A 26,543-nucleotide genomic window follows, 5' to 3' on the forward strand; every position below is an offset into this window, starting at 1 on the left:
GCTATCTCGATTGTGTGTCATGCCAAGATGGGAGTTGGTAGAAGAGCCGTGGGACCGGGGGAGGGGGGGGGGCGGCGCAGCGCAGTAGCAGCAGCTGTGGGAGCACGCAGAAGAGTCGGATGGCGGGCTTTCCAGCTCGGTATGTAACGGACGGACACTATCAAGAGTGCGGCCGGTACAGTGTTGTCGGAGCCTGACACGGTAGATGCCTGTTACGGTAGAGGGAGACGGACAGAGACGGGCTTCGATAGAGTGCTGTATTAGAAAGCCAATTGGAGAATCCCACCCAATGGCAAGCTGAAATCCCGCCTCGTCGGCTCTCCCACCTTGGGCCCTTGCACGGTTCCCGGGGCCCTTGCTCTGCTGCTCTGTGTCTCTCTGCCTTGATGAACCGAAACCGAACGAGGGGGAGAAGGAGAGGGAGAGGGGAGCCATGCTATGCCGTGCCGTGGGCCATGGATGCCATGGAGGGGGAGCATGAACAAGGACAAGGGGGGGTGGGAACCCAAGCCAAGCCAAGCCTCCAAGGCAAAGAGAAAGAGGACGACGAAAAGATGGGGATGGGCCAGGCGTCCAATGGCGGAACGAGGCAGAGATGGTCTGCAGGACGGCAGAGGCAAAAGGCCAATCCAAGGGCCAGAAAAGGTACCAAAGAAACTAGGGACGGGTGGGGGCCGCTAAGAGCTCCCCAAGAGCGACGATACAGGCACCAAAGCCAATGCCGGAGGAAGATGCATGCCAGACGGGGATGGAGGAGCTGGGAGGGTGTCATGGCATGGACCGTGGGTTAATGGGAATCTCCTTGTCCTGGTGTAGGTGTACGTACCATCCTGGTCGTGATGTCGGACCTACAAGTGTGGTTCTTCACAAGCCAAAAAAAGAAAGGTCATCATTACTGGCCCTGCGTGCCCTGCAAGGTGTGGTATCACAAGACAAGGCGCTAGAAGGAAAAAAGAGAGAGACGCTCAAAGGAACAGGGTAAGGCAAGGCGACGCCGACAAGGCAAAGACAAGGAATAACACAGCACAGAGTAGACAGCCCAGGGAACAAGGATTCGGCACGGCATCCTTGTATGAAAACGGGTGGGAATCAGCAGCTAAAATAAATTACGGCTTCTTCCTTTTATGTCTCTGCTCGTTTTTGTTTGATGGATTAAAAAAAAAAAAGATGGGGGGTCAATCCCAATTACATTACATCACGTATAGTATGGTCCTAGATGCGACTGTAGTTCATGTCGATTAAGGCTGGAAGGGGGGGGGGGAACATCCCATCCCATGGACATGGAAGGACTGGGAACTTTTGGCAGTCGATTCGAGCCCAGCCCAGCATCTGCCCCCATCTCTGTCGAAAGTCGTACGTACGTACGTCTCCATCTGTTTGATGAGGCGCAATCTGCATAAGGCTCCTTGATCATCTTGGGGTGAATTGAGCTAGAGTCTTGTCTGTCGTCTCACGCACGTGCTTGGAACCTGATGCGCCCTCCCCCTCCCTCACTTTTGAGAACCCAACGGTGCCCAGGATTATTACTTAGTAGTTGCTGCTTGTGTGTTCAATACTGGACATAATTAAAATGAATCAACTGTCAAAATGTTTGATAATAATTATATTTTACACGATCAAAAAGCAAATGGGAATAAAGTAGGGAAACAGAGACCGTTGTGAAACTCTGAAATCGGGGAGATGGAGATCGAGCCCTACGGACCGACGATGGATGCTTTCGTCAACGGGACTGGGCTACTAGACTGTCCGGGCTTCCAGCTACTGCTACATAGCTACGTACGCACGTATTCATCTGTGACGCCTGTCTGACCCTCGTTGACCCATGACCCATGACAAATTCGGGAACCCCAGGTCGTCACAAACGATGGCAGGAGGAGCACGAGCCATTTTGCTACAGAGAAAAAAACGAAGATGAAAAAAGATTAGGGGATTCTAACCCGAGACAGCGTCACGGTCGGGGTGGTGTTGAAGACCGGCGTCGGACGCCTCGGCCGTCTCCGGGGCTCCGGGCGGGGGATTTCATGGGTGGGCGCCAGCCACCTTTTTGGGACATTCTGATCGTGTTTGTCAGAAACGACGACGACGATGGGATGCGTGATGTGTGATGTGCAAAGTGCGAGGACGACGCGGCCATTCTCTCACAGCCCTCTTCGGCGCCGACGGCCACCCGGGCTTGTTTGCTGTGCTGTGCTATACCATGCCCTGCCATGCTGCCATGCCTGCTTGCTTGGTGCCCGTTTTCCAAATCCATCATGGTCATAGCAATCCATGGGAGACGGGGCTGCTGGTACTGGTGCTGCTGGTGCGCGCGGAGGTCACGGCGATGGCGTGCCTTGGAATTGTGGCGTCCAGGGCACCCCAGGCAAGAAAAAGAGCCGACCAGGAGTCGACGAGGCTCGGCAGTGACAAGACGAGGTTCTCTTTTGGTTGGGGGTGTGCTTTGGCCCTTTTTGGGTGGATCTATGGGAGGACAGAAAGAGAGAGGGAGAGGGAGAGGGATAAGTCACAGGTCAAAGCGATAATGGCCGGAAACAGCTTTTGTTCAAATGTTGAGAAAATCCTTTCTTTCGTCTCATCTCTCGGCCGAATTGCTAAGCGGAACATGATAAGTAAAAGAAGCGTGACACATCTGACCGAGATGAACATGACCTTGGGGTTGCGAATGAATCAAATCAAAATCCCAAAGCTGCCGTCCGTGTAAGAGCAAAGGCCCTGAACTGATGGGGGTGAAACGAACGCGTAGAGGCGCAAAGCCACTGCAGACAGGAGCTCTCGCGGTGCGCCAGAGGTGCATCAAGGAGGGGCGTGCATCTCAGACGCAGGGGGGAGTGTGCAGAGGAGGAAACGCCAAGCTCCAGCCACAGCAGCCACGCATTGTCACCCAGAAAGGCTTAGCGGTCCCTCATCTGGGGGTGCAGTCCCACCAGAATTGGCACGCCGGGACCTGCCAAGTACCTTGTCGTCGGTACTGCGAGATGGGAAAGGATGAGGGCCGATGGGTAGTAGAAGGGAAAGGATCCATGAAGACGACGCGAGTCCAGTTACCAAAAAAAAAAAAAAAAAAGGCGAGAACGAGATTCACTCTCCACCCCCTAGGTCTAAAAGCGAGGTCACGGTGAGAATTAGAAACCCGAAAGAGAGGGGGAAGGAGATGATGAGGAGGAGGAGAGAGGCGGGGGTGCAACAAGAGAGAGGGAAAGGGCAAGGCAAGGCAAGGCAAAGGCACCACTTTGCCTGGCCTAGTCCGAATAGACTACGCGCGCGCAACAAGGACCCTCGAGGAGAGAGAGCACGGATACGTAAAGACCAAGGCCGCAAGCAGTCTAGGGGAGGGGGAGGATAGAGAGGACACTGAACGAATATCGCGGCGACGGACGGACGAACGATGGATGGATGGATGGATCGCTCCATGTTCGCTGGCTCGTTCGGTACATCTGAACAGCCCAAATCAATTCCCGTCCACCACTGGCACACGCCTACCTACGCCTGGGCTGGCTTGGGCTGTGGAGTGGAGGTAGGTAGGTACTCTCTGAGCGCCGCCCCACAAGAGCCGCCGCAGTCCCGTCCCAGTAAGTCAAGTCCCAGGCCAAGCAAAGCAAGGTCCCGGGCTGCCAATCCATCCACCATCATCGTCTCCATCATGGCTCCCGGAGCTATTCGCGCAGCAAACACACTTTTTGCTTCGGACCGCAGCCCAAGCTGCATCTCAGTAACCTCGTGGCCGAGATCAAGATGCAGACATGCAGGAACAAAGATCAGATGACATATAGGCCGCTGTGACTCAGTATTTCTCAACCGTGAAAAAAAGAAATCGTTGGGAAGTTGCTTTCATGGCGCATTGCGGGTGTGGTGTTTTTTTATCTCCTCCTCAAGTCGACTTGCGGCAGTCACAGTCTATATAAGGTACGGACCCCCCTTCCTCTCTTCCCCACACCAACTCCATTACATCCAACCTCCAAACTCAACTCTCTTCCCAACTTCTCTCCAGAGATAATTGGAACAGCTCTATTTGAACTCTTATTTCAATTACCTGAACCCAATACCCAGCGACAGACGACTGAAGTAGTACAGCACAACAGTGCTCTACCCTCATATTGCTACACCCCCCCCAAGGCGCCCTGCCTTTTACCTCTTCTCCTTCTCTCTCCTCTACTCCATCTTGTCCTCGTCCAGTCCTCTCCACAATGAGCAGTACACTGCTACCCACATACGTGGGGTACATCCACTCAACTCTCGATGCCCTCATCATCTTCGAGGCCTGTCTGTCAGGTGCACGCAATCACGTCCCACGACGACCACAAGATCGAGAACGACAAGAGCTCATCAGAAGCGGGAATGTATTCATTTACGAGGAGCACGCCTCAGGAATCAAGCGCTGGACAGACGGAGTCTCATGGAGCCCAAGCCGCATACTAGACAACTTCCTCGTCTACCGCGAGCTCGAGCGGCCCTTTGGCCCAGGCGAGAAGAAGCGCGCCCTCAAGAAGCCCAAGAAGATGAGCAACGGCATCACAAAGACCGAGTCGCGATGCGAGACTAGAGACGACGACCGTGCTCTGATCGGCTCTCTGGTGGACTCGTACGACTTCAAGCAGTCGGGCCTGGTCAAGAAGACAATCAGCATAACCTTCCAGGGTGTCCCCCACCACCTGGTGAGCTACTACACATGCGAGGATGTCAAGTCAGGCCGCCTCACCTGTCCTTCTCAGCATCCGGACCTCCGGAACCTCATCCCTCGCAGCGAGCTCCTCATGTCGCAAAACTTCCGTGCGCCCATCGATGGCACCGACACGGCGACTGACGAGCGCTACCAGAACCAAGTGCTCGTGGACTATGGTTACAACACATCTATGCAACAAGTGCCCCCAATGATGTCGAATTACCACATGGGCTACTATTACGCACAAGGCCAGCTGCCGCCTATCCACATGCAACAACAACAGCAGCAGCATCACCATCAACATCATCAACATCATCCACATCAACAACCACCACCTCAACAACACGAACCACAACAGCTCATGTCGCCAACACACCTGCAGCATTTGCAACAGCAACAGCAGCAGCAGCAACAACACCATCACTCACAACAACAGGCATATGTAACATTGCCTCCCAATCCGCACCTCCCAACATTTTCCTATATGCCCGAGATTTCGGGCATTGACACTTCAAATATGGATAACTCAAATCTCTTCTAAAAGCCCAGTTTAGTATTAGGTATCAATCAAATTAATAAAGAAGATCCAAAAAATCATGGGAGTGCTGGCACTAGACTACTACGTAGTAGATCCAAGTGGCGCCCATGACTTGGAGATGGATTCAAAGTTTCAGAGTTCCCTACAGGCTACCCGTGTGTTCCGCAACCTTGTCGTAGGCAGTTGTTAGTAATCAGCTAGAGGCGTGATGAAATGTGAAACAGGCCCCTGGACTCCATGTCAAATCGATAACCTTGCGAACCTATGCAAGCCAATCATTGATTAACTCTGGGCAGCGGATGTCTGATGTGCCAAGTTGGGGGTTTGTGTCCCAATAAGGTTATGCTCTGCCAATCCTCGGTTATGTGTTGGGATAAATGTCCGGTAGTAACCTTCTAGAAGGGAAATGGATCAAGTACGGAATGCAAACGTTTTTGATCATAATCTTGATGTTTTACCTGTTTGCAAGTGGTGAATACCCAAGGAATACCCAACATGGTGGTGTGTGCAACCATCACTCTCATATTGCTCCCGTGCACGGTGCCTGTCAGTTCACCTTTGCTAATCTCGACTCTATACGAAAAGGAAAAAGAGGTGACGTTGACCCTAGCCAAAACCATCTCTTGGCTCGAGCAGTTGCAAATCTCTGGAGAAAGAAGGGGGACCGCCGCGTTCGGTTTTAAAACAAAAGGGGTCTCCGTGTGCGGCACAGAAAAAAAATATCCCATCTCGGCTCCGGGAGTGGGAGAGATGGCTACCCGGATCCCTGTGCCGTGGTTCCCGCGGACTTGGTGGGAGGACCCCACACCCCGTCCGGCGAGTGCCGAGAAGGTATTTGTATTTTGGCCGTGGGGCTCGAAAAAGATGCGATTGGAGAGCACGTGCTTTCTTGACAGCGGACGTAGAGGTACGTACACAACTGTCCGGGGTGGACAAGGCCGCTAACGGGGGGAGTTAGGAGTTTTTTACGTAGCCAATCGACAGATGCGCAAAAAAAACAGTTACAGGAAGAAGATCGGTCGGTTCGGAATTGGGCAACCGAACTCGCCCTTCTCTCCAATTACAATCCTTTTGACTGTTTTGTTCTTGACGGTGTAGACGTCTAGATGCTGCTGTCTGCGAGGCTGGCTGGGCGGGCGGCGACGGTTGGTAGGTGCTCGCCTGTTGGGTTGAGGTTTGCGACGACGTCAGGGCCGAGGAGGTTGTTCTTTACAAAGTCGCAAGCTTGGTTGGAGCAAAAGACCAAGGAGAGTGTTGAGTAAGTTTTATGTCTGTTAATAGAGATGTCAGACTAACTTGTTGATAGACCAGCACCCCTCCAGAACAAGACTCCTCCTCCAACGAAACGCCCGGCCGTCCTCCACGAAGACATCTACACGATCCCCAACATCCTCACGTTTACACGACTCATTGCTGCCCCCGCAATTGGATATCTCGTACTACATGATCAACACGCCTGGGCTGTGGGACTGTTTGCCTATGCTGGAGTTACAGACCTGCTGGATGGATGGATCGCACGACGGTGGAACAGCAAGACGGTCGTGGGGACTGTTATCGACCCCATGGCGGATAAGACGCTCATGACGATATTGACCGTGTGTCTCGCTATCAAGGGAGCCCTGCCGAGTATGCTATATCATACATCACATATCATTGAAACGAAACAAACTGACACTTGCATAGTCTGGGTCGCTACCGTCATTCTCGGTCGAGATGTAGGACTCGCCATCTCAGCCATCTACTACCGCTGGATTTCACTCCCACCTCCAAAGACATTTGCCAGATACTGGGATTTCTCACTTCCCTCGGCTGAAGTGCGTCCTACAACCATCAGCAAGTACAACACCTTTTTGCAACTTGCTCTCGTCGGAGTCACGACAGCCGCACCACTCGTGGGAACAGATCTAACACCCGCATTGACGATAATGCAGTAAGTCCAAATAATTCTAACCTGTGTTGCTGAAACTGACAGTGATAGATATGTTGTTGCTGGTACGACCATCTGGAGCGGAGCGAGTTACATTTATACAAAGGACGCTGTTAAGATCCTCAACAAGCCCAAGCCTTGAGAATCTTGGCTTTCGGAAATTTAAAAAAGCAAAATGTCCAGACTTGGTAATTCGAGTCACCACGGGACAAGGCACCGTTGATGAGACTAAAAAAAAACCTCACTAGCCAAGAGCTGAAAAAGACGGGTGAGTAAACGGTGGTGGTGTGATATTACAACCCCCTCCCTAGTCAACATAAACATATGTATAATAAATGCCCCCTGATGAAATGATTTTCCAACGCCCTGTCAAGTTAAGCTCAGGCATGGTTTCAAACTAAACTCATGCTTGGAGACTGTTTTGGTATGCTTTGAACTAGTGAAGTTATCCCAACTAGTCCCAACGTCAAAAAACATGCAGCCCTACGAGATCAAAAAAAGACATGTCAAAATATGGTTCATGTCCGTTGGAGATAAGCTTATTTCACAAACACCAACCGGTTCCCTTGACTAGATTGACTTTGTGATCTCCCCCTGCAAGATATAAACGCCGCCTTAGCCCAAACGCTTTCCTTTCTATTTTAGATATTCGTACATGTTCTTCATACAAGGGGTAAAAACTCAAAGCTTGTTTTATTTCCCTTTTATTTCCCCGTGTTCAAGGGACCTCGCCTAAACTCTCTCGGTATGGGTTTCGTCTGACGTAGGCTAAGAGTCTTAGACTTCCTGATGGAGTCACACCCTCGACTCTTCGAGCCTGGGCAAGAGTCTCTGGCCTGGCGACTTTGAGAGCCTCCTTCTCTGAGATGGCGAGACCGGGAATCTCATCGTAGTCGAGACTCGTGGGGATGCGGACACGCTCGTCATTAGTGAACTGACTGCGTTCCGCTTCTTGCATCTTGATATAGGGGGCGTAAAAGGCTTCAATGGCAACACGGCTGCGTACACGCGGCGAGTAGTTCATGATATCGGGCACGACGGATACTAGCTGCTCAAGCTCGATGCGTGTGTTGGAACTTGAGAGGCGGAGCATGTCGAGACCATCACGTCGGGCCGTGTTGCGCTTGAGATGGAAGCCCTTTTCAATCCACTGCGCAGGACTGAGGGATACAGACCGAAGAGCCTTTGTGAGATCGTCCATTTGCTGACGCTCATCACTGTATACACTCCATCGCTTGTCCGAGATGACACCCCACTCATGACCCTTGGATGTGAGTCGGAAGTCGGCGTTGTCAGCTCGGGCAGCCATTCGGAACTCGCTTCGTGAAGTGAACATGCGGTATGGCTCAGTGACGCCTTTTGTGATGAGGTCGTCAACCATGATGCCAATATATCCATCGCCTCTTGACAGGGACACGCCTGGGAGACCCTTGGCTGCACGACCTGCGTTGATACCCGCGAGAACTCCCTGGCCTGCAGCCTCCTCGTAGCCTGTGGTTCCGTTGATTTGTCCAGCCAGGTACAGACCGCTAATGGCCTTTGTTTCCAACGTTGACCTCAGACCGCGAGGATCGATGTAGTCGTACTCAACTCCATATCCGGGCTGGAGCATCTTGGAATCCTCCAGACCTGGGATCGTGCGGAGTGCTTGTTCCTGAGCCTCCGCAGGAATTGTCATTGACAACCCGTTCGGGTAAACGATGGGGCTGTCGAAACCCTCAGGCTCAAGCCAGACGATATGTCGATCCTTGTCTGCGAAACGGATAACCTTGGATTCCAGAGAAGGGCAGTATCGAGGTCCCTTGATGGTCTCGCGGATGTGAATCGTCTTTTCGAGGTTATCCCGAACAATCTGGTGCGTCTTCTCATTCGTATAAGTCACACCGCAAGTAAGCTGCTCCTCCACCGCCACCGTATCATTGAGGTAGCTAAACGGAGAAGGAGGATCATCTCCATACTGCTTCTCCAAAATGTCAAACTTGATGCTGTCTCTGGCGATTCTCGGAGGTGTACCCGTCTTAAGACGTCCCAGCTGAAAACCCGCATCCCGTAGTGACTTGCTTAGGCCAAAGGTAGCAGCCTCTCCAATACGACCAGCGGGATAGCACTCGAGACCAATATGTATTTCGCCACCGAGAAATGTTCCCGTCGTGATGATGACTTTGCTCGTGGGGAGGACCTGGCCCGACTCGAGTCGCACACCGGCGATACGACTTGAAGCACCATCTACGGGCTCTTGGTCTGATAGGACGATATCGGAGACGCTGTCGAGGACGATGGATAGGTTCGGGTATGAAGAGAGTTCCTCCCTCATGTATTTCTTGTACAAGTCTCGATCGATCTGCGCACGAGGTCCCTGTAGCAATACCCATTAGCTTGTCAATCTTGTCAAGGTAGGCAGTGTCACAAACCCAAACCGCTGCTCCTTTCCGTCGGTTCAATACGTGAAACTGGACGCCCGCCTTGTCAATGATCCTCCCCGCCAGACCATCAAGCGCATCAATCTCCCGGATGATGGTTCCCTTGCCAATTCCTCCGAAACTCGGGTTGCACGAACATGTCCCCAGGTTGTCAACCTTCGGTGTGATCAAGGCCGTCCGGGCTCCGGCTCGTGCGGCCGCGGCGCATGCTTCGGCTCCAGCATGGCCACCTCCAATTACCACCACGTCAAAAGGCCTATGGCGGGCTGTTAGACAAGATTGCGATAAGCGACAGAGCAATATTCAAACTCACCTTGAGTCGCCAGAGACAGTCGCAAGATGCCGTCGTCTTCCAATCTGCCATTGACGTCGCCAGACGGTTGGCCTTGGTCTTAATAGGGAACGCATTGCATGTCGTCGCTTGGGATGCAAAATTCGCCTTTCGCCATCCAATGTTGAAAATCAGTTGTCATTAATGGAGTTGCGACTAACCAAAATATGACGTTATCGAGTTCAATTACCAACCTAAGTACCTAAACACCAAAACCAGGCTCTCTCGTCTCTGTAGACATCTCAGAGCTTTTCAGACCCGATTCTAGACTAAAAAGAGAGCTTGAAACCCATCGCTGTCATAAAAGAATACACCCTCTAACTGTTTATCGCCTTCCTCGAGCCTCTGGCCATGACGTGACAGCATCATCAACCTCTTCCAAGAACGAGGCTGAGTTGTGGATTGTTGTACCGCCAAGCAAGATTCGCACACCGGGGCTCGTCGCATTTAGCCCTGAAATCATCTTTGCCTCCTCATACGTAGCTCCGCCGGCAATGAACACGATAATGTCCTGAGGCTTGTCCTTGGTCGTACCTCCACCCTCTACGAACGGATACTGCTGTTCCTTTAACCTGCCCTTGATCATGTTCTGGAGGGTGCTCTCAAGAAGTGGGCTGTGCTGCGTGTAGACGTTCTCGACGCCCTTGAGACCCTTGAAACGGCTCGACGCTCCAGAAAAGATACCAGCCGACTCAAAGATTTCCGAGATTCCACTTTGGGACTGAGACGCGTGAAGTGATGAGTGGTATGCTGCCAACTTGTCCACAAGCTCCGCCTGTCTGGGGGTCACACCGCCGGCTGCAACGAGGAGGTCTGTGAGCATGGCAAGGGAGTTTGAGGGATGCTTCTGATATCGAAGAGCATATAGGGCCACTAGGCCGACCTTGCTTTCTGAAGTGACGTTGGGAGACTGGATGAGCCGTTGGATGTTCTGTTACTGGATTAGCGATGTCGGACTCTCGCATCAGTGATATAATATTACCTTGACGTCAGTTCCATGGTTCTCGTTACAGGCCAGGCTCTGTTCCAGCTCACTGACTTCGAGCAAGTTCTCCGCTGCTACCCTCCGACTGAGTTCCGAAACCAGCGTGACATGTTTGCTAACATTGCCAGAGAGCTTGCGGAACTCGGGATACTCCTCAATAAATCGTTTCATATCGGATATTGACTCGATGTTTTCGTTGTTCTTGGTCTTGGACTGGAACTGGCCAACGTACTCCTTGATGTTGCCTCCCAGGTCGCCAAAGTTGAGAAACATGTTCTTCTTGAAGAAAGGATCCTGATCCTGGGACAGAACAATCTCCTTCAGATCCGGACCAACATCGGGAACGTCGCTCAAGTCGACACGGCCGTTCTGGATGCCTAGGAGGTGATGCACCATGGCCTGGTATGTCCACTGTGTAAGTAACGGCGTCACAGGATCCTCTCGGCGATCCAGCACAAGAAGGATAGGGGGCGTGTCAACTGGACGGAACTCAAATAGTTGGTCCTCCTGGGTCATTAGATACCGGACCTCGGATGCCAGTTTCTTGGCGATGGGGCTTGTCTTTTGGTATCGAATGAGAGGCTTCTTCTTCAGCGATAGTAGCACTCCTAGGAGACCCTCGGCGCAGCGCTGTAGAGAGTCGGGATTCCATGTATCAGGGCTGCCGGCCCAGATGCGGCGATGGGGAAGTGTGAGGCCGATGGAAAAAAGATCGGGGTTGATGACGGTGAAATCAAGATAGTACTCCTGAATCAACTTGACCACCTCGTGATCATCCGACTCGGCCAAGCGTTCCAGTGCTGACTTCTTAATCACGTTTGTGAAAAACAGTTGGTACTCTCCATACTTGGGGTCTCGCAGCTCGTCTATGAGCAGCTGGATGGTTTCGGGTGATGGCCGCACGATACAGAGACAGCGTAGATGTCGCATCCTCTCGCGGTTTGCAGCGTCCAGACGGTCGATGAGGTAGACCTCGTGGCTGAGAAGGGAAGATTGCGTGATTGCGGTAGAGACGATAGAAACAGTTTCCCTATCAAGAAGGAGGATCTTCATCTTGGCAGACGACGTATCAGTCGTGGCAATGATCTTATTGATGTACCCGGAAACGGCCTGGGAGACGTCCATGATGGCGGTTGTTGCAGCACCCTAGGGCTGCGCAGATAGATATTCCTTGATTTTTCGATTCTCGTGTTCAATGAAACAGATATGCAACAATTTATGTTATTTGAACGTGTTGTGATTGTTTGTTGGGGAAATCGAAGATGGTTCTTGCTTGCAGGGAGGCTGGAGAGCAGTCGTCATGAAGTGAGCTCAGTAACAGCATGGCCACCTCGGTACCTACATAACTCCGATTTCCCCCGGCAAGCTGAGAAGGAGCTCCACATGCAGCCAACCTCTTCATCATGAGTGCTCGGTGACATCAAAAGCTTGAATGGCAACACCGTCATCATGTTGGACGGTTTCTATTGATCGCGTTGTAATTTCCTCGAGGCTATTCATCAAGGGCCCTTGAACCTCTCAGAAGCCCATTGATCCTCCCCTCCATCCTCAATCATGGGTGATACCTGTCCCCAGTCGCCCGAACGGACGTGAGTATCAACGTACCCTGCATCATGTCATTTACCCGATCTGACATTCTATGACCAGTCTATCCTTCACCCAAGGCTTTATAGTCGGACAAATATCGGTCGTTCTTGTGCTGGCTGCATTCATCAAGTTCTTCATCTTTGGTGACCCTCCTTCACCCGACGTCACCGCTTCCTTGAGGGCAACTGAACGACGGTCAAGGACGCTTGCTCATAAGCGCTCGTTGCTTAGTCTGCGCAGCTCTGGCAGTCGTCAAGAAAGAGAGTTGAGCCGCAAGAAGTCGAGTGTGCTCAGAAACCCTCCTGTGCTTACCATTGGGTCCATTCTCAGCAAGACGTACTACAATGTCGATAGCCATCAGCCCGAGAGTCTCGACTGGTTCAATGTCCTCATTGCGCAGACTATTGCTCAGTTCCGCAGCGATGCACAACATGATGATGCCATTCTCGGCTCACTAAGCAAGGCGCTGAATGGGACCTCGCGCCCGGACTTTGTTGATGAGATCAGGGTTACGGAGCTGAGCTTGGGTGAGGACTTTCCCATCTTCAGCAACTGTCGCATCATCCCAGTCGATGAAGATGGAATGAGTCTTGGTATCGGAAAGAGGTTTGACCCGGCTACGGCAGCCAGAGATGGCACGCGCCTTCAAGCACGGATGGATGTTGATCTGAGCGACATGCTCACCCTTGCCGTGGAAACGAAACTCTTACTTAATTATCCCAAGAAATTATCGGCGGTACTTCCTGTCGCACTGGCCGTCTCAGTGGTTAGATTCAGTGGCACACTCTCAATATCCTTCATCCCCAGCAACCCCTCTCAGCCGACCAGGATGATCTTTAACTTCCTCGACGACTACCGGCTAGACTTTTCCATTCGGAGTCTTCTCGGCAGCCGTTCTCGACTTCAGGACGTCCCCAAGATTGCCCAGCTTGTCGAAGCCCGCCTCCACCGGTGGTTTGATGAGCGAGCCGTTGAGCCACGGTTTCAGGAGATTGCCCTTCCTAGTATGTGGCCGCGAAAGAAGAACACCCGAGGCCCGGATGACGGGCTGGCCGAGGGGAGTGCTTCCATGGGTCGGTCAAAGGGTAAGGATGTTGGTCGAGACTTGCGAGACGAGGTGTTTGGAAGTGATGCTGGTAGTAGGGACCGAGCATCACTCCGTCATCGCCGAGGGACGAGAAGTGACAATAGTGACGACTTGTCGATGCCTGGATCGCTCCCTCGGTCTCAGAGAGGTACATAGCCATGTATTATTAGTCTTAAGAAACACTCCAATTCACTTAATTACGAAACACTCGCACGGTTCTTGTCAGCTTCTGGAATGTACACATGACCGGCAGATGTCAATGTTAGAGTTTCGTTGCTCATTACGCGCACAGACAAGAGCGAGCGTTGGACTAACGGTGCCGTGAGCCTTGACTACACGTCTGGAACGCCGAGTCTGGGGAAGACGGCCATAGCGTAGTCTATGAAGGGAGATTCTTTATTTACTTCTAGTCGTGCGAGCGATCTAAGGGTGCGTCATGGCGGAAGTCATCTCAGAACTCGGCCAGAGCCATGGGAGTCTCGGTCAACGAGTACAAGTTCTGCAACCAGGCTACCAAACCAGCCACCAGGAGCACGTAATAGACGGCCGTGTATCGCTTCCGAGCTGGATCATCTTCTGCTAGCCAATATGGGTCAACCTGCCCCCAGAAACGAGGCAAGCCCATGCAGTTACAGAAAGCATGGATAAGAACAACAGCCAGAAGGCTGCCGGTCCTCAGGAACAAGAAGGTGGCATAAGCACCAAACAACGTGGTGTAAGTCAGCTGGAAGAGGGATCGGAGAATGGCCACGGGAAGAGGAGTATGAGGATGAGTGATTCGGAACTCATAAAAGTGGTGAAGATGAGCCAGTCCAAAGACGAGAGGTGAGAGGAAGATGGTGCCTGTAAGGCTGGCTCCGGAACGAAGAAGTAGGGGTACTCCAGCCGAACGGAACAGACATTCTTCGGTGATTGGGCCCTTTCGGTAAATCAGTATTGAGACGAAAAAACCAGGCTAGAACAAGGTACAAGAAGCGGTGTGAAGAGGAGGCTGAAGTTGAGACGACTGCGGGGATTGTTTGAGGATTGACAGGGGCAGCATGGGGGATATCAAGGGGACAAAGTCAAGTTGACGTACCGCTACCATGTTCCTCCAGGTGGGCCAATCAGTCCAGAGGTCCCTGAGAGGCTGGAGATGAAGCCATTGCCTGGCGGCTCCGTCGACGAAGAGAGACTCATACAGGGGGCCGGCGAAGAGCAAGGCTGTGAGCCAGAGGGCCCGGGCAGCGTCGACGAGGCCGACGGGCCAGTAGCCCATGAAATGCAAGGGGTTGGGGATGGCGATGGCGGCGTGGGACGAGAGCAGGTACAGCGTCACGAGGGAGCATATGGCCGTCGAAAGCGAGACGACAAAGATGCGGGCGCGGATCGCCTCGGGGGCATCCCTGGAGCGGGTTGGCGAGGGCCTTGTGGCCGCCGAGAAGTAGAGTGGGATGACATAGACGAGACAGTAGACGACCTGTATTTTAATGGTTCAGATGATGCAAGTCAACACTACATGAGACGCAAGATGTGATCTCTTGATTCCGGGGAGGTAGAGAGTGATATGAACCAGGGGGTTGTGAGAATCCGTGGAGGTGGATGGATTGTGGTTGGGACTAGGGACAGGTGAGGCTCACCAACAAGGCCACGGCGTGAGGCGGTGCGAACCCCGCCGAAATCGAGGTAGACATTGGATACTCTTGTGAGAAGGGCCTGCTTTTATTTTTCAAGCGGTCGTTGGTGAAGGATGAAGAGGAACAGGCTCAAGTTTGAGAGAAGAGAAGAGAGAAGAAGAAGTGCCTGGCTAAAAGAAGAACCGGTTGGAAGAATGTCAATGGGGCAAACAAGAGAGAAAAACAGTCAGCATTACCGCACTCTTTTGTCAAAGAGAAGCCATTCAAAGAAACGAAACCGCCAGGCTAAGAAAAAAAAGAGGACCAGCATCCAAAAAGCACAGATTGTCCTCACCAGCCACAACTTGGTTGGATGCCATTGTCCTCAGAATTGGATCCATCTATTTTGCCTCTAATGCTTGCTTACCCAAGCAAGTAGACTGGCATTCTTCTGCCCCATGGGAATAATGACATCCACGGGGAAAAAAGGCCATCCCACTGTGAAAAAAATGTACAGGGTCTTTACGGGAGCTAGTGAGGGATAACTGGGCACTTTTCCTCTTCTTCTTCTTCTCCCCCTGGCGTTGTTCGTCCTTCATTTCAACGTGCATACGAGCTATGGGGGGCATGCGCAGCTTCCGCATGCGGTGAGCTACAAGGTACATAAAAGCCCTGGGAAGCGAAATGATGTGGAGATGTGAGTTATAATATGTTCTCATAAGGGACCTAATGAAAGCAGGACACGAATGTTTTGCAATATCCCGAGATGGTCAGTTGGGAGATGAATTTGTGAACGGGACATAATGTTCATCGACAGTCGTGCATGACTAGTGTAGCCGCATACTTGTCCGTCTGTCTGCTCAGCCACCACAGACATTGACGATATCCCCTTACCTCAGCTCAGGCAAGGGCATGAATCAAGGCGAGAGACGGCGAGTGACGGTACCTGCATTAGGTTCAGCGGGCCCCGGCACCAAGGAGAGACTGTTCCGTGGTCACTGACCGATACGTAAGAGCATGAGGAAAGGAATCGTCGAGAGGACTTGTTGCTTAGACCAGCTACACCGAGCATGCCGAGAAGCATGACGGCATGGAGATTATTGTATAAGAGAACAGATCCATCTCATCTGAGAAGGGACCTTCTGTTGGCTTTGCGGTCAAATCTTCATGCTTGAGACATTGAAAGACAAGACCGAGACAAAAGCTCGTCGGTAAGCTGCCGACACTAGCCAGCGATAGTCCGACAATCAACAGTCTCGCCCGTCTGCGCCCTAGACCGAGGATTGGAGCGCCCCATGGGACACTAAAATAGAGGGAGAGACGCGACTTAATAAACACGGAGACGCGAGCCTGACACGTCTGACAAAGAACATCAGCGGAGCCTCAGTGGAAGATCTCGTCCGCGGCGCCAAGCTAAGCAGAGCTTAAAAAAGAACAGAGACGTCTTGAAAAGTTGTAAATCGCCAGCGAGGAATGGCTGTCGATGACCTGTACGCAGAGGACAGAATGCGACCTGGTGGAGAGAAACAAAAAAAGGTCACATTTAGGTGTTTCTGCAGGTCTCGGTTTCGAGAGGCGCCCTCACTCGGCTGGTGGATTGGAACAGACGCCGCGAGGACCATGTACATGTGTCTGCACCAAATCTGATAGGCAGGATATGTACCTGGTCGCTTTGACGAGTTTGCAACATTGAGGTAAAACAAGCGCCAGAAGCAGAGACAGCAGAGGCGGCCAATTTCGACGGCCCTCGACTTTCGAAACTGCTTCTTTTTCGTTCCAAGAAAAGAACAGACGCAAGAGTTTATCCCGGCTTTTGTGAGATTGAATGGCTGACGGTAGTTGATGCCCATGATGGGATCATGTATTGATGCCGGCACATCGTCATTCTGTGCCCAGGCTCCCCCGTGCACCCATTGAAGGCTTGCCACCTGGCCGAGGTGGTCCCAGTTAATTTCAACTCTTCTCAGAGCCTGGCCTGGCCTTTTTCTCACTGTTCCAGAAAGACAGTCAGCGACATCTTACGAGCTGCGGGCTGGTGTTTGCAGGGAACCATGTGCTATTGGGCGTCGAGGCAGAGCATCCGTCCCCGCCAATAGTGTCCCGATAACCCAATCAGTTCAGACAGATTTGCCCACAACCTTTAGAGGTGCAGTCTCTGAGGGGACAAATCAGAACTCGTCGTGGACACAACCATTTCCATTGCCCTCTTCCCCTGAGATTTGAAGCTTGACTGATTTGTTACCCCCCCCCATTCTACAATGACCTTCCTTTTGGAAAAAAGGGAAAAAATCTCTTCAGATCTCGCCCAGCCCCCGTCCCAAGTTGCGGTGTCTTCAAGACACCTTGGACCGAGATGTCAGAACCACCACCCCTATCTCAGGCACCCTAGCTCCCCGTCTCCCCCTGGTCCAACGGTCCCCATCGCCCGCCGCCGCGCCTGCAGGAGGGAACCCTGTTGCAGCCAAGGTAATATCCCATCGCCGCTAGCTGCAGAATCGCCTCCATGGCGCTTCCAACAACTGGTTCACGTCGGTCGATTGCACTCCACGTCACCGGCTCCCAGGGGGGAGGATCCAATAGCGGCGCCGTCGTCTGCTGCTGTAGACAGGCCCGGATCTCAGGTAGGTTCTGTTCCACACAGCCTGTAAGGGGAAGCTTTCGCTTTCCAGCCATCGTCTGTGTGTGCCCCAGGGCTGCTTGTGCTTCGTGCTTGTGCTTGTGCTTGTGCGTCTCGGCCGTCCGCCTAAGGGATCGCTTGACAGCCTCCTCTGTAGCTTGTTCAGGTCACTGCAACCTAAGCCAAGGAAAGGTACCTACCTACTCTGGCCGCTGCTCCTGCCGCCCGTGGACCGTGGTCGCATGTGGAGGCGACCTGTCTTGCCCTTTTCTCTCTTGAAGCTACCTACCCGCCCGCTCCTTCCCCATGATCCCATCCATGGATCTCTCGTCTTTCTCCTTCCGTCAATCGTTTCCAGTCATCCTCTCTCCGTACATTCGCTCGCTATAATCGGCCACTGGCCAGTCACTCATTCAATCTTTTGATCTTTCTCGCACTCTTTGCTTCTCCCTCTATACGTTTGATGCTTCATTGATTATTCTTTTCTCTTCTTGGTTCTTTCCCTTTTTGGCCTCATCTTTTACACCACCAGTCCAGTGCTTCTTCCCACCGACGAGATTTCACGACCCAGATTCAACTTCACGATAGTTTGGATATCTGGTATTGGGTTACTCCGACTATTACTTGCTCGACACTTTTCCAAAATTTTGGTGCTCTATTAATGCCATCTTCTCTCTGTGGCTCTTAATTCCTCCGTCGACCTCCCGTCCCGGCCGTGGCCCTTCTCACGACCTCCGAACCCCTGACCCACCCCGGCTCCGACAGAATCGACGTCTACGCCTCAACGATAATTCTTCCAGAGATCAATTGATCTTGCCCATTCTGGGGACAAGATTAGCAGCTTCTTCTTTATCTCCTCATGTTGTGGATAGAACGGCCATTGCCGCCCTGTGCGTAGAGCATGTCGGTCTCCCCGTCTTGCTCTCCGCCGAGACGGGCCTTACACGAGCGCACCGACTCCGAAAACAACCGTCTCCAGATTCGAATCGTTCCTTACAGTCCGCCCCGAATCGCTTCCGACGGCACCACGTCCCGGCCCATCTCCTACGCCGATGCGAGTACCGAGACCGATCCGGAGCTTAGTCAAATCTGCTGCGACCCGATACATTCCTCAAGTCCACTCTTTGAAACGCCTTCGCCATCCCTGCAGCGGGGCAGGACTCGAAAGGCTGCACTGTCGCCTTCGCCATTGAGCCGTTATCCTCAGTATCCTTCCTCTGACATCGAGCTGAGCCCTTCTCCCTGGACACCACACAACGATGCCGACGACGAGACTTCCGATGTTTCACATCCGCGCTCCCGCGAACCCTCGACTTCTCCTCGACCCCCATCTCGCCGGAAGGTGATCAATGTACACGCCGACAAGACCTTTTCTGTACATCCTCAAGAGGCTTCAACTTCATCGAGAGTCGACTCTTTCTGGTCTCGATCTTTCACAGCCGGCAGCAGTTCCTTTGGTCGGGCATCGTTTGGTCGAGGATCCTTGGGTCAATTCAGTGAAGACCATGTCAGTCGCCCAAGTTCTCCCTTGACGCCTCTTACAGAGCGAAGTCTCAAGTCGCCAATTGCCTTTTCGCCGCCACAAGCTCTCGCTAGTTCTGACAATTCCTCGCCATGGAACTACCGCATGTTTGGGGGTTTGCGCAAGGTGCCAACCACACCTGATGTGAAACAGTCACAGTTGCAGATTCCGGGACCAGCTCCTGAACTGCCTCTCCCCCCTCTACCTGAGATTGAGTTCTCAGACCCAGGAGTTGGCCCGTCTTCACAGTTGCTCAACCAAAAGACGTCGTTTCAGTCGACTCTTTCCGAGCAATCAAGATCAACCCTGTCTGACAGGACCAACTATAAAGTCTATGGCCAGAGCTCCCCAGTGGCTGTTGCCGATTTGACCAGCTTGCCAGCATCGTCTATTCATTCCAACATTGAACTAATCGGCGATCCTTCATCAGTGGATCCCTCCTTGCATGACAATACTCGTCCCCAAACAAGGGACAGCGACGCGAACTACGTAGTTCATGGTCACTCAGCCTCTTCATCCGTTGTTGCTGTCAGGACCCGCGTAAGGCCAGAGTACTCTCAAGAGAGTCTCGTAGTCCCTCCTCTGCGAACCAGGAAGAGGCGGTCCTCAGACACTTTTGGTCTCGTCAAGACTCGGTCCCGTGAGACTCTTCGATCGGCATCGCTGACCTCGCTGTCGACAATCTTCACTCAAGAAGCCACTCGTGGCCTCTTTGTTGGACCTGCCACCATTCTTCACCACACTGGCCCAAGCTGGTATGACCCTGCCACCGCTAAGAGCCCCAACATCAACACTCCTCGCTCCCACCAATGGAGCGGTCAGCTCTCAACTGTCATGTCAGAAAGCGAGGGAGGTAGCGAGCCGGCATCTCGAGCTCTATCTCTCTCTTCCGTCCCTGGAAGACGTGGCAGCGGCCTGGGTAGCAGCCACAGCAAGTACGTCTTGAGCATGGCTTCTTCACTTGCTGGCCTCGAGGAGCACATCGAAGCATCCTCTCATCACTCAAGAAACAGCTCACTGGAGCCCCCTGCAGCTGCATATGTTCGGGGATTGTCTCGCGACCCTATGACGGGAACCATCCGTCTTATTCGCGACCATGACGAGGATGGTGATGGTCTCGCGGACCTGGAAGTACTTCATCATCGCTCCTCACGGACACGGATGGGAAAGTTCTTGATGAGTTATGCCTCGGATCGGAGTCTTCGATCAACTGCTAGCTTCAATGCTGCTGTTCCAACCTGGGCGAAGTGAGTACAGATACGAACGACTGATGAACTTGTGACTGACTCTTCCAGGGTTTACTATGGTAGTGGCGAACGAAAGTGGCTTGCTGCTCAGCCTTCCATGGAATCAATGTACTCTGAGTTCAGTGATAGCCAGCCTCCTGCTTCTTTCCTCAGCAGAACACCAAGCCAGGATGCCAATGCCACTCACATCCATAACCCTCGGCGCCGACCTCGAGAGCCTGTCCCTCACCGGAGATCTGAGGCAGGCTCCATGGATATTACTCCTGCACCGCCGACTCACCCAGTTATGACGGTTGTTCGCAACTTGAAGAAGCAGACCTCGAGCATCTGGTCGCCTCACCTGGCCCGTGATCGACGACCCTTTCAACACAGCATCTGGCAGCCACCTACCTCAGACTGGGAAGCTCGGAGCGAGTTGACTGGACGACGAAATGCCCAGGTCACCATGTTTGTAGTGGGATTCATTTTTCCTTTGGGTGAGTTTGTTGGTATCATCTCTTGAGCAATCACTAACTGTCACAGCGTGGATGTTTGCCGCATGCATGCCTCTTAAGCCAGTTCAGTCGGAAGATACTGAACGCAACCACAGCACATCTAAACTGGAGGTGCGACGCAACCCATCTGGCCAGACGACCCCCGAAGAGGACCACGTCTTCGCCAGCGCAATCTGGTGGAGAAAGGTCAACCGTGGCATGTCCATCATCGGCGTGCTGATGGTCGGCGCCATCATCGCCCTCATCGTGACAGGCGTCAGAGCTCACTGGGGCCATTAATATTCAACAACCAACAAGACATCACGTTCTGATGACCTGAGTCGGGACAAGATCCCTGACATTGAAACCCACTATGGAACTTCACGGCATCTCAACGATTGACGACACATCACGACGATACTTTGTTTTTGCTTATCGATCAACTTTGATCCTTCAAGTCTCACGATCTTTTACGCACCTTGTCAAAAAGCTTCAACGACCAACGATTTTATTCTGAACAAACACCTTCGACGAGACACGATGTTTTTGAATTTTGTTTTACTTTTCATGTCTCAACGTTTCAACGACATACGATTTTGCCCTTTTTGAATTCCCTTGCCCAAGACTCCCTTACACGACACACCGTCCCTTTGGATCTCATTTACTCGAGACTTGCAACACTGCAACCCTTTTCTCTTTTACACAAACAACATACATGGGCTCTTGTACCACCAATCTACCAATCATATCATATATGGATCAATCCGTCCGTATACCTGTACTATAGTTGGATCTGGCAGCAATGCTGAGCGGGAGAAAAAGGACTGACAGCATGAAGACGCTCATTCTTACGATACCATGTAATTACCACACCATACCAGGCCCTGAGCACTAGCACTTGCACTCGGGCGTCACAGGAGAGCCGCCATGGCTTATCCCAGAGATAGACTAATGAATATCATGTAGAATCTACAAAACCTACTTGAGACTAAAGATTGACTGATTCATCCCATCGTTGATGTCTTACATTCGCTTACAAGCTAACTTCCCAAGACCTGAAACAGACACCATGATAACACCGGATTGATTGCTTCGTGGAGATGAGATGTGCGCCACACCGCACCTGAGATGATTACTCGGTATGAGCCTTGGTCCCGTTCCCATTGATGCCGTTCCCGTTGATCCCGTTGGCCTTTAGTTGATGGGCTTCAAAGTCAGCCCTAAGCTTCTTCTGCCTGGACTCAACCTCGGCCCGAATCTCTTCGACGGCCTCGTTGATGTCGCCCTCAGGATCCTTAGAGATGCCTAAGATGGGCTCCTTGCCCGTCAGGCTATCCGTGCTGAGAGAGCGGACCAGCTTAGCACTCGCTCTGCCCTGGCGCTTCTCGAGCTGCTTCTTGAGGGCGAGCTTGCCGGGGGAGTGGAAGAAGACGAGAGACAGAGCGGTCCAGATGATGGCGTAGAAGTAGACACGGGACCAGGCTAGGAGAGAGCCCTTGAGGGAGAGGACTAGGAAGGGTGCCGTGACAAAGGTGAAGGTGAGTTGGGTGGCGAGGTAGGATGCGTAGTCGTAGTACTTCTTCTTGGGAGTGGGGTTTCCAGTCACGGGGTCGAGGAAGAAGGGGCGGACGTGACGGCGGAAGTCTAGAGGATGTTAGCTGTTGATGTGATTGTAGATTTTGAGAGACTCACGCTTTGCGGCTGTCTGGATGAAGCTCGCGAGGACAAAGCTCAGATAGTAGCCTGGGTAGAAGCCATGCCACAGGGCACTGGTTCCAAACGTCATGAGACTAGCACGGAAGCCGGGCTTCTTACCACGGGGCGTAACGCGCAGATAGACGTAGTTCCTGAGCCAGTTGTTGGTGTTCATGTTCCACCCGCCGAGGTATCCTCGCGGGTTCTGAGCCGTCTCGACAGCCCAGGGGTCAATGTTCTGCAGACGGTTCCATGAGATCTTGCCCGTAACAGGATCCACGCCGTTGTAGCCCAGACCAGCGAGGATGCAGGAGCCTTCTGTGAGGTACCAGACACCGTAGTACTTGAGGCGTGCTGTGAAGCTGACCATGTACATGGACCAGACTCGGCGGAGGAGGCCGTACTGGACGAATGAGTCGGCTGTTAGCATGCCGGGGTAGTAGGAACCGCTGAAGCCCATGAAGAGACCGATGAGGACGAGGCCGCTCACGGCCTTCCAAGCTGCAGGGCCACCGCTTCGAGGAATCTTTCGCTTCTTCCTGACGGGGGGCTTCTTGGCTGGATCCACGTTGGAGACGTCAAACATGGTTGTGTCGAGCCATTGTCGGTAGTCGGTATAGTCAAAAGACGGACCGGCGAAGAGGGCGGGGAAGAAGAGAACCCAACCAGCATAGTCCAGCAGAGGAGGAAGCTCCTTAAGCCTGTTCCTCTTCTGAGAGTCGGACAGCTGATCATCAGGGAGTTGCCCGTCTGCAACGTTCCAGCAAAAGGCGCTCAGCTTCATGAGGAGCACCATCTGGGCACCTGTGACGTCGACGCTCGAGGGGTCGTCGGTGATCTGGCGGTGGATGTGGTTGACCGACATGTGGCCCATGACAAAGGCGAAGCCGATCCATGGCATATAAGGGCTCGTGCGGAGGAACTTTGCGATGCAGTAGGTGCCGCCGGCGCTGATGAGGAGGGTGCGGATGCCGTCCCAGAGGTCGAAGAGGCCGACGAGGTAGAAGAGGGAGATGCTGGGGTGTGTTAGCCTGGGTGTGTATGTGAGAGGTATTGATGGTTGTACCTGACGATGAAGATATTCTTGGCATCTGGTCTCGAGTCGGGGATTCGCTTTAGAAGAGCGGCGAAGGGGTAGGATAGGAGAAAGGAGGAGACTAGCTTGACTGAGAGTGGAGGTATTAGCGACGACATTGTTGAAGAAGCCTGTGTAAAGGATGAAGAAGAGGATCAACTTACGCTCATCGGGAGATGCACCGAGGCTATTAGCCAAGGCCACGAAAGCTAAATGCGAGTTGAAAGTTAGAGACGGATAGCTTTGGAGGTTATCATGAAGCTTCCAAACTTACGCCTATGTAAGAAGAGCAGCATTCTGTCGCGGGCACAAACGCTCAAGACAAGAGATGATGATAGGAAAAAAAGGAATTGAGAAAAAGGGATCGCGATGGTATATCCCTTATACCATGGCTTCAACAACTACCGAGACAAGCTCTTTGGGGGTGGGTTAAAGGGGAGACAGCAGCTCAACGATGGGTGCAAGGGACGAAGGGAAGGGAACTCTAGACGTCATAATCTTTTTATCCCCAACATTTCTGTTGGAGAATGCGAAAAAAAAAGCTTGGATGGGGAACAACAACTTGTGACGTCCCGAGCCCCACGTGGGGAGGCATGCTTCATTCACGTGTGCAACATGGCGGGGTGATGCATCTAATGATCTTCCCTGCCTATTTTACGCGTGGTCTTATAGATAAAAGTGATCACGAGGCCGTCTTATTGTAATCCTCTCAAGGTCTGGAAGTTAAGCACATGTTTGTGATTTGAATTGATATTGAACGGTTTACTTATCTTTATTGAAAGACTCGTGGACGGTTACGTGATACAAGACGTTTTTCACATGCAGACTGTTACACATAATCTGCAGCCGCCTCAACAGCTTCTTCAACTCAATCTCCCGATCGTTCAAAATGGTATTTACGAGATGTTTCTATTCTGCAGGGAGATAAGGGAGAGCAATGAAGAGTCGGGATTTTTGCTACGGGGTATAGGCATTTAGGGAACTTGCCAGGTTGGTATCTGGCCAACTGCCGAGTTTGAAAGGAGAGAGCCGGGATATGAAACGATTTCTACAACAAGGCGGCAAGACCACAAAAACCGTTGGGTGAGACAAAAGAAGAAACTGCACAATCCCGAGGGAGATCCACCTCCATGCGTTGGTCGGATCCAAATAGTACCTTTTCACTGCAATTTTAACCCCAGCCGGGCCCTTCTCGACTACCAAGACCTATACCGGATTTGCTGAGTCGGTGCGGTGTGGATGGATGTTTATATCTTGACTGCAATTTTGGCCCCAGCCGGACTCTTCTCGTTCACCAGGTCGTCGTCTCGAGCCGAGTCGCAATCATAGAGGAGGCCCCCTCTAGGTAAGTCATGGTGAGGAGATAAATAGGGGACTTAGGATGGCCTCGCTAGGGGGTCACAAAAAACACAGGAATGGCTCCCATTCAAAACTGCAGTAAATAGGTGGGGACGAGTCCTGTGTTTTTTGTGACACCCGAGGCCCCTTCTAGCTCAGACACCATCAGGACGTCTCGAGTCGAGCCACAGTCGCAACCTCAGCCTTCACTGCGGTTTTAACCCCATAGGCACTTCTCACTCACCACCACACCTCGCGTGAAGTCGTAATCATAGAGGAGGTCCTCTAAGCAAGTTATAGTGATAAGATAAACAGGGGCATCTCTGGCCCTCTTTGGAGTTTGACCTCCCGCCAGTCTAGGGAGAAAGGCAACGTGCGCAGGTTAATCTCAATCAATTACAGCATATATCGAGGTTCAATAGCTAAATAAAGTAGTTTGTAAACGTGAGGAGGGCCTCGCTCTTCACTGCAATTTTAGCCCAGGGCGGGCCCCTTCTCGTTCACACTAGGGCGTCTCGTGTTGAGCTGCAATCATAAAAGAGACTTCCTTTAGAAGCCGTCGCAGTAAAACGAAAAATAAAGAAAAAAAGACAGCTTATATGCACGATGATGGATTGCTGTTGATGGGTCAAACTTGGTTTCCTTTTTATCAGTCAGTATCTGTTTCTAACCTCTATCTTTAGTGTGAGCCTTCACTGCAACTTTAACCCAAACCGTGCCCTTCCCGTTCACCATGTCTCCAGCAGAGCCGCGAACAGGGAGGTGATCTTCAGCTCCCTAACCCTTCACTGCAATTTTAACACCAGCCGCGCCCCTTTCTCGTTCACATCAGGACGTGTCGTGTTGAGCTGCAATTGTATAGGAGGATATCCCTTAGACGCCATGGCAATAAAACAAAAAAGAAGGGAAAAAAGATAGCCTGCATGCCCGATGATGGCTTGCTGTTGATAGGCTTAAACCTGGTTCCCTTTTTTATTGGTATTAATGTCTGATGAGCCTTTACTGCAATTTCAACACCAGCCAGGCGTTTCTTGGTCACCAGGACGTCTTGAACCGAGTCGCAATCATGTAGGAGACCCCTCTAGGGAAGTCATCGTGACGAGGTCAACAGGGGCATCTGTGGTCCTCTTTGGAGTTTGGACTGTGGCCTCTCACTAGTCTATGGGGAAAGGCAAGGTGCGCCGCCCATTGGCCTCAATCAGCTCAAAGGTTTAACAGCCAGGTGGTATGAAGAAGACACTGTCGCTCTACCCATCCCATTTTGGTACCGGAAGGCCTCACTCTTCACTGCAATTTTAACCCAAGACGGGCCCCTTCTCTTACACATACCATCAGGGCGTCTCGAGTTGTGCCTCAGCCTTCACTGCAGTTTTAACCCCAGCGGACACCTCTCGTTCATCAGGACTTTGCCACATGTGCTTGGCCTTCACTGCGATTTTAACCTAA

At 52.2% G+C, this 26,543-nt stretch overlaps 8 protein-coding genes across 8 annotated transcripts; 4 read left to right on the plus strand and 4 right to left on the minus strand.

The window, feature by feature from the left end:
- Positions 1–4,184: 4,184 nt before the first annotated feature.
- Positions 4,185–5,201, plus strand: NECHADRAFT_81912 (uncharacterized protein; the record flags this gene model as incomplete). Its single annotated transcript, XM_003044847.1, has 1 exon — positions 4,185–5,201. One exon carries the CDS (start codon positions 4,185–4,187, stop codon positions 5,199–5,201), a length of 1,017 nt encoding a protein of 338 aa, XP_003044893.1.
- Positions 5,202–6,499: 1,298 nt separating this feature from the next.
- Positions 6,500–7,267, plus strand: NECHADRAFT_42829 (uncharacterized protein; the record flags this gene model as incomplete). Its single annotated transcript, XM_003044848.1, has 3 exons — positions 6,500–6,824; positions 6,882–7,128; positions 7,177–7,267. Coding segments are annotated over 3 exons (663 nt in total), but the record flags the coding sequence as incomplete, so codon positions are not given.
- A 576-nt stretch (positions 7,268–7,843) lies between these two features.
- Positions 7,844–11,986, minus strand: NECHADRAFT_100996 (uncharacterized protein; the record flags this gene model as incomplete). Its single annotated transcript, XM_003045250.1, has 5 exons — positions 7,844–9,481; positions 9,537–9,811; positions 9,859–9,936; positions 10,309–10,807; positions 10,859–11,986. The coding sequence occupies 5 exons, from the start codon at positions 11,984–11,986 to the stop codon at positions 7,844–7,846; spliced, it is 3,618 nt and encodes a 1,205-aa protein (XP_003045296.1).
- A 429-nt stretch (positions 11,987–12,415) lies between these two features.
- On the plus strand, positions 12,416–13,691 carry NECHADRAFT_81915 (uncharacterized protein; the record flags this gene model as incomplete). The annotated part of the gene is made up of 2 exons (XM_003044849.1): positions 12,416–12,450; positions 12,509–13,691. 2 exons carry the CDS (start codon positions 12,416–12,418, stop codon positions 13,689–13,691), a joined length of 1,218 nt encoding a protein of 405 aa, XP_003044895.1.
- A 295-nt stretch (positions 13,692–13,986) lies between these two features.
- On the minus strand, positions 13,987–15,208 carry NECHADRAFT_44179 (uncharacterized protein; the record flags this gene model as incomplete). The annotated part of the gene is made up of 3 exons (XM_003045251.1): positions 13,987–14,454; positions 14,614–14,994; positions 15,155–15,208. The coding sequence occupies 3 exons, from the start codon at positions 15,206–15,208 to the stop codon at positions 13,987–13,989; spliced, it is 903 nt and encodes a 300-aa protein (XP_003045297.1).
- A 2,307-nt stretch (positions 15,209–17,515) lies between these two features.
- NECHADRAFT_81917 (uncharacterized protein) lies at positions 17,516–18,067 on the minus strand (the record flags this gene model as incomplete). The annotated part of the gene is made up of 2 exons (XM_003045252.1): positions 17,516–17,898; positions 18,037–18,067. 2 exons carry the CDS (start codon positions 18,065–18,067, stop codon positions 17,516–17,518), a joined length of 414 nt encoding a protein of 137 aa, XP_003045298.1.
- A 98-nt stretch (positions 18,068–18,165) lies between these two features.
- Positions 18,166–21,289, plus strand: NECHADRAFT_100997 (uncharacterized protein; the record flags this gene model as incomplete). The annotated part of the gene is made up of 3 exons (XM_003044850.1): positions 18,166–20,516; positions 20,565–20,992; positions 21,039–21,289. Exons 1-3 carry the CDS (start codon positions 18,649–18,651, stop codon positions 21,287–21,289), a joined length of 2,547 nt encoding a protein of 848 aa, XP_003044896.1. The 5' UTR covers positions 18,166–18,648.
- A 644-nt stretch (positions 21,290–21,933) lies between these two features.
- On the minus strand, positions 21,934–23,878 carry NECHADRAFT_70470 (uncharacterized protein; the record flags this gene model as incomplete). Its single annotated transcript, XM_003045253.1, has 3 exons — positions 21,934–22,633; positions 22,682–23,700; positions 23,751–23,878. The coding sequence occupies 3 exons, from the start codon at positions 23,876–23,878 to the stop codon at positions 22,122–22,124; spliced, it is 1,659 nt and encodes a 552-aa protein (XP_003045299.1). The 3' UTR covers positions 21,934–22,121.
- Between the last annotated feature and the right edge of the window lie 2,665 nt (positions 23,879–26,543).

The sequence above is a fragment of the Fusarium vanettenii genome (assembly GCF_000151355.1).
Source record: "Fusarium vanettenii 77-13-4 chromosome 6 genomic scaffold NECHAsca_20_chr6_4_0, whole genome shotgun sequence".
NCBI classification, from domain to species: domain Eukaryota; kingdom Fungi; phylum Ascomycota; class Sordariomycetes; order Hypocreales; family Nectriaceae; genus Fusarium; species Fusarium vanettenii.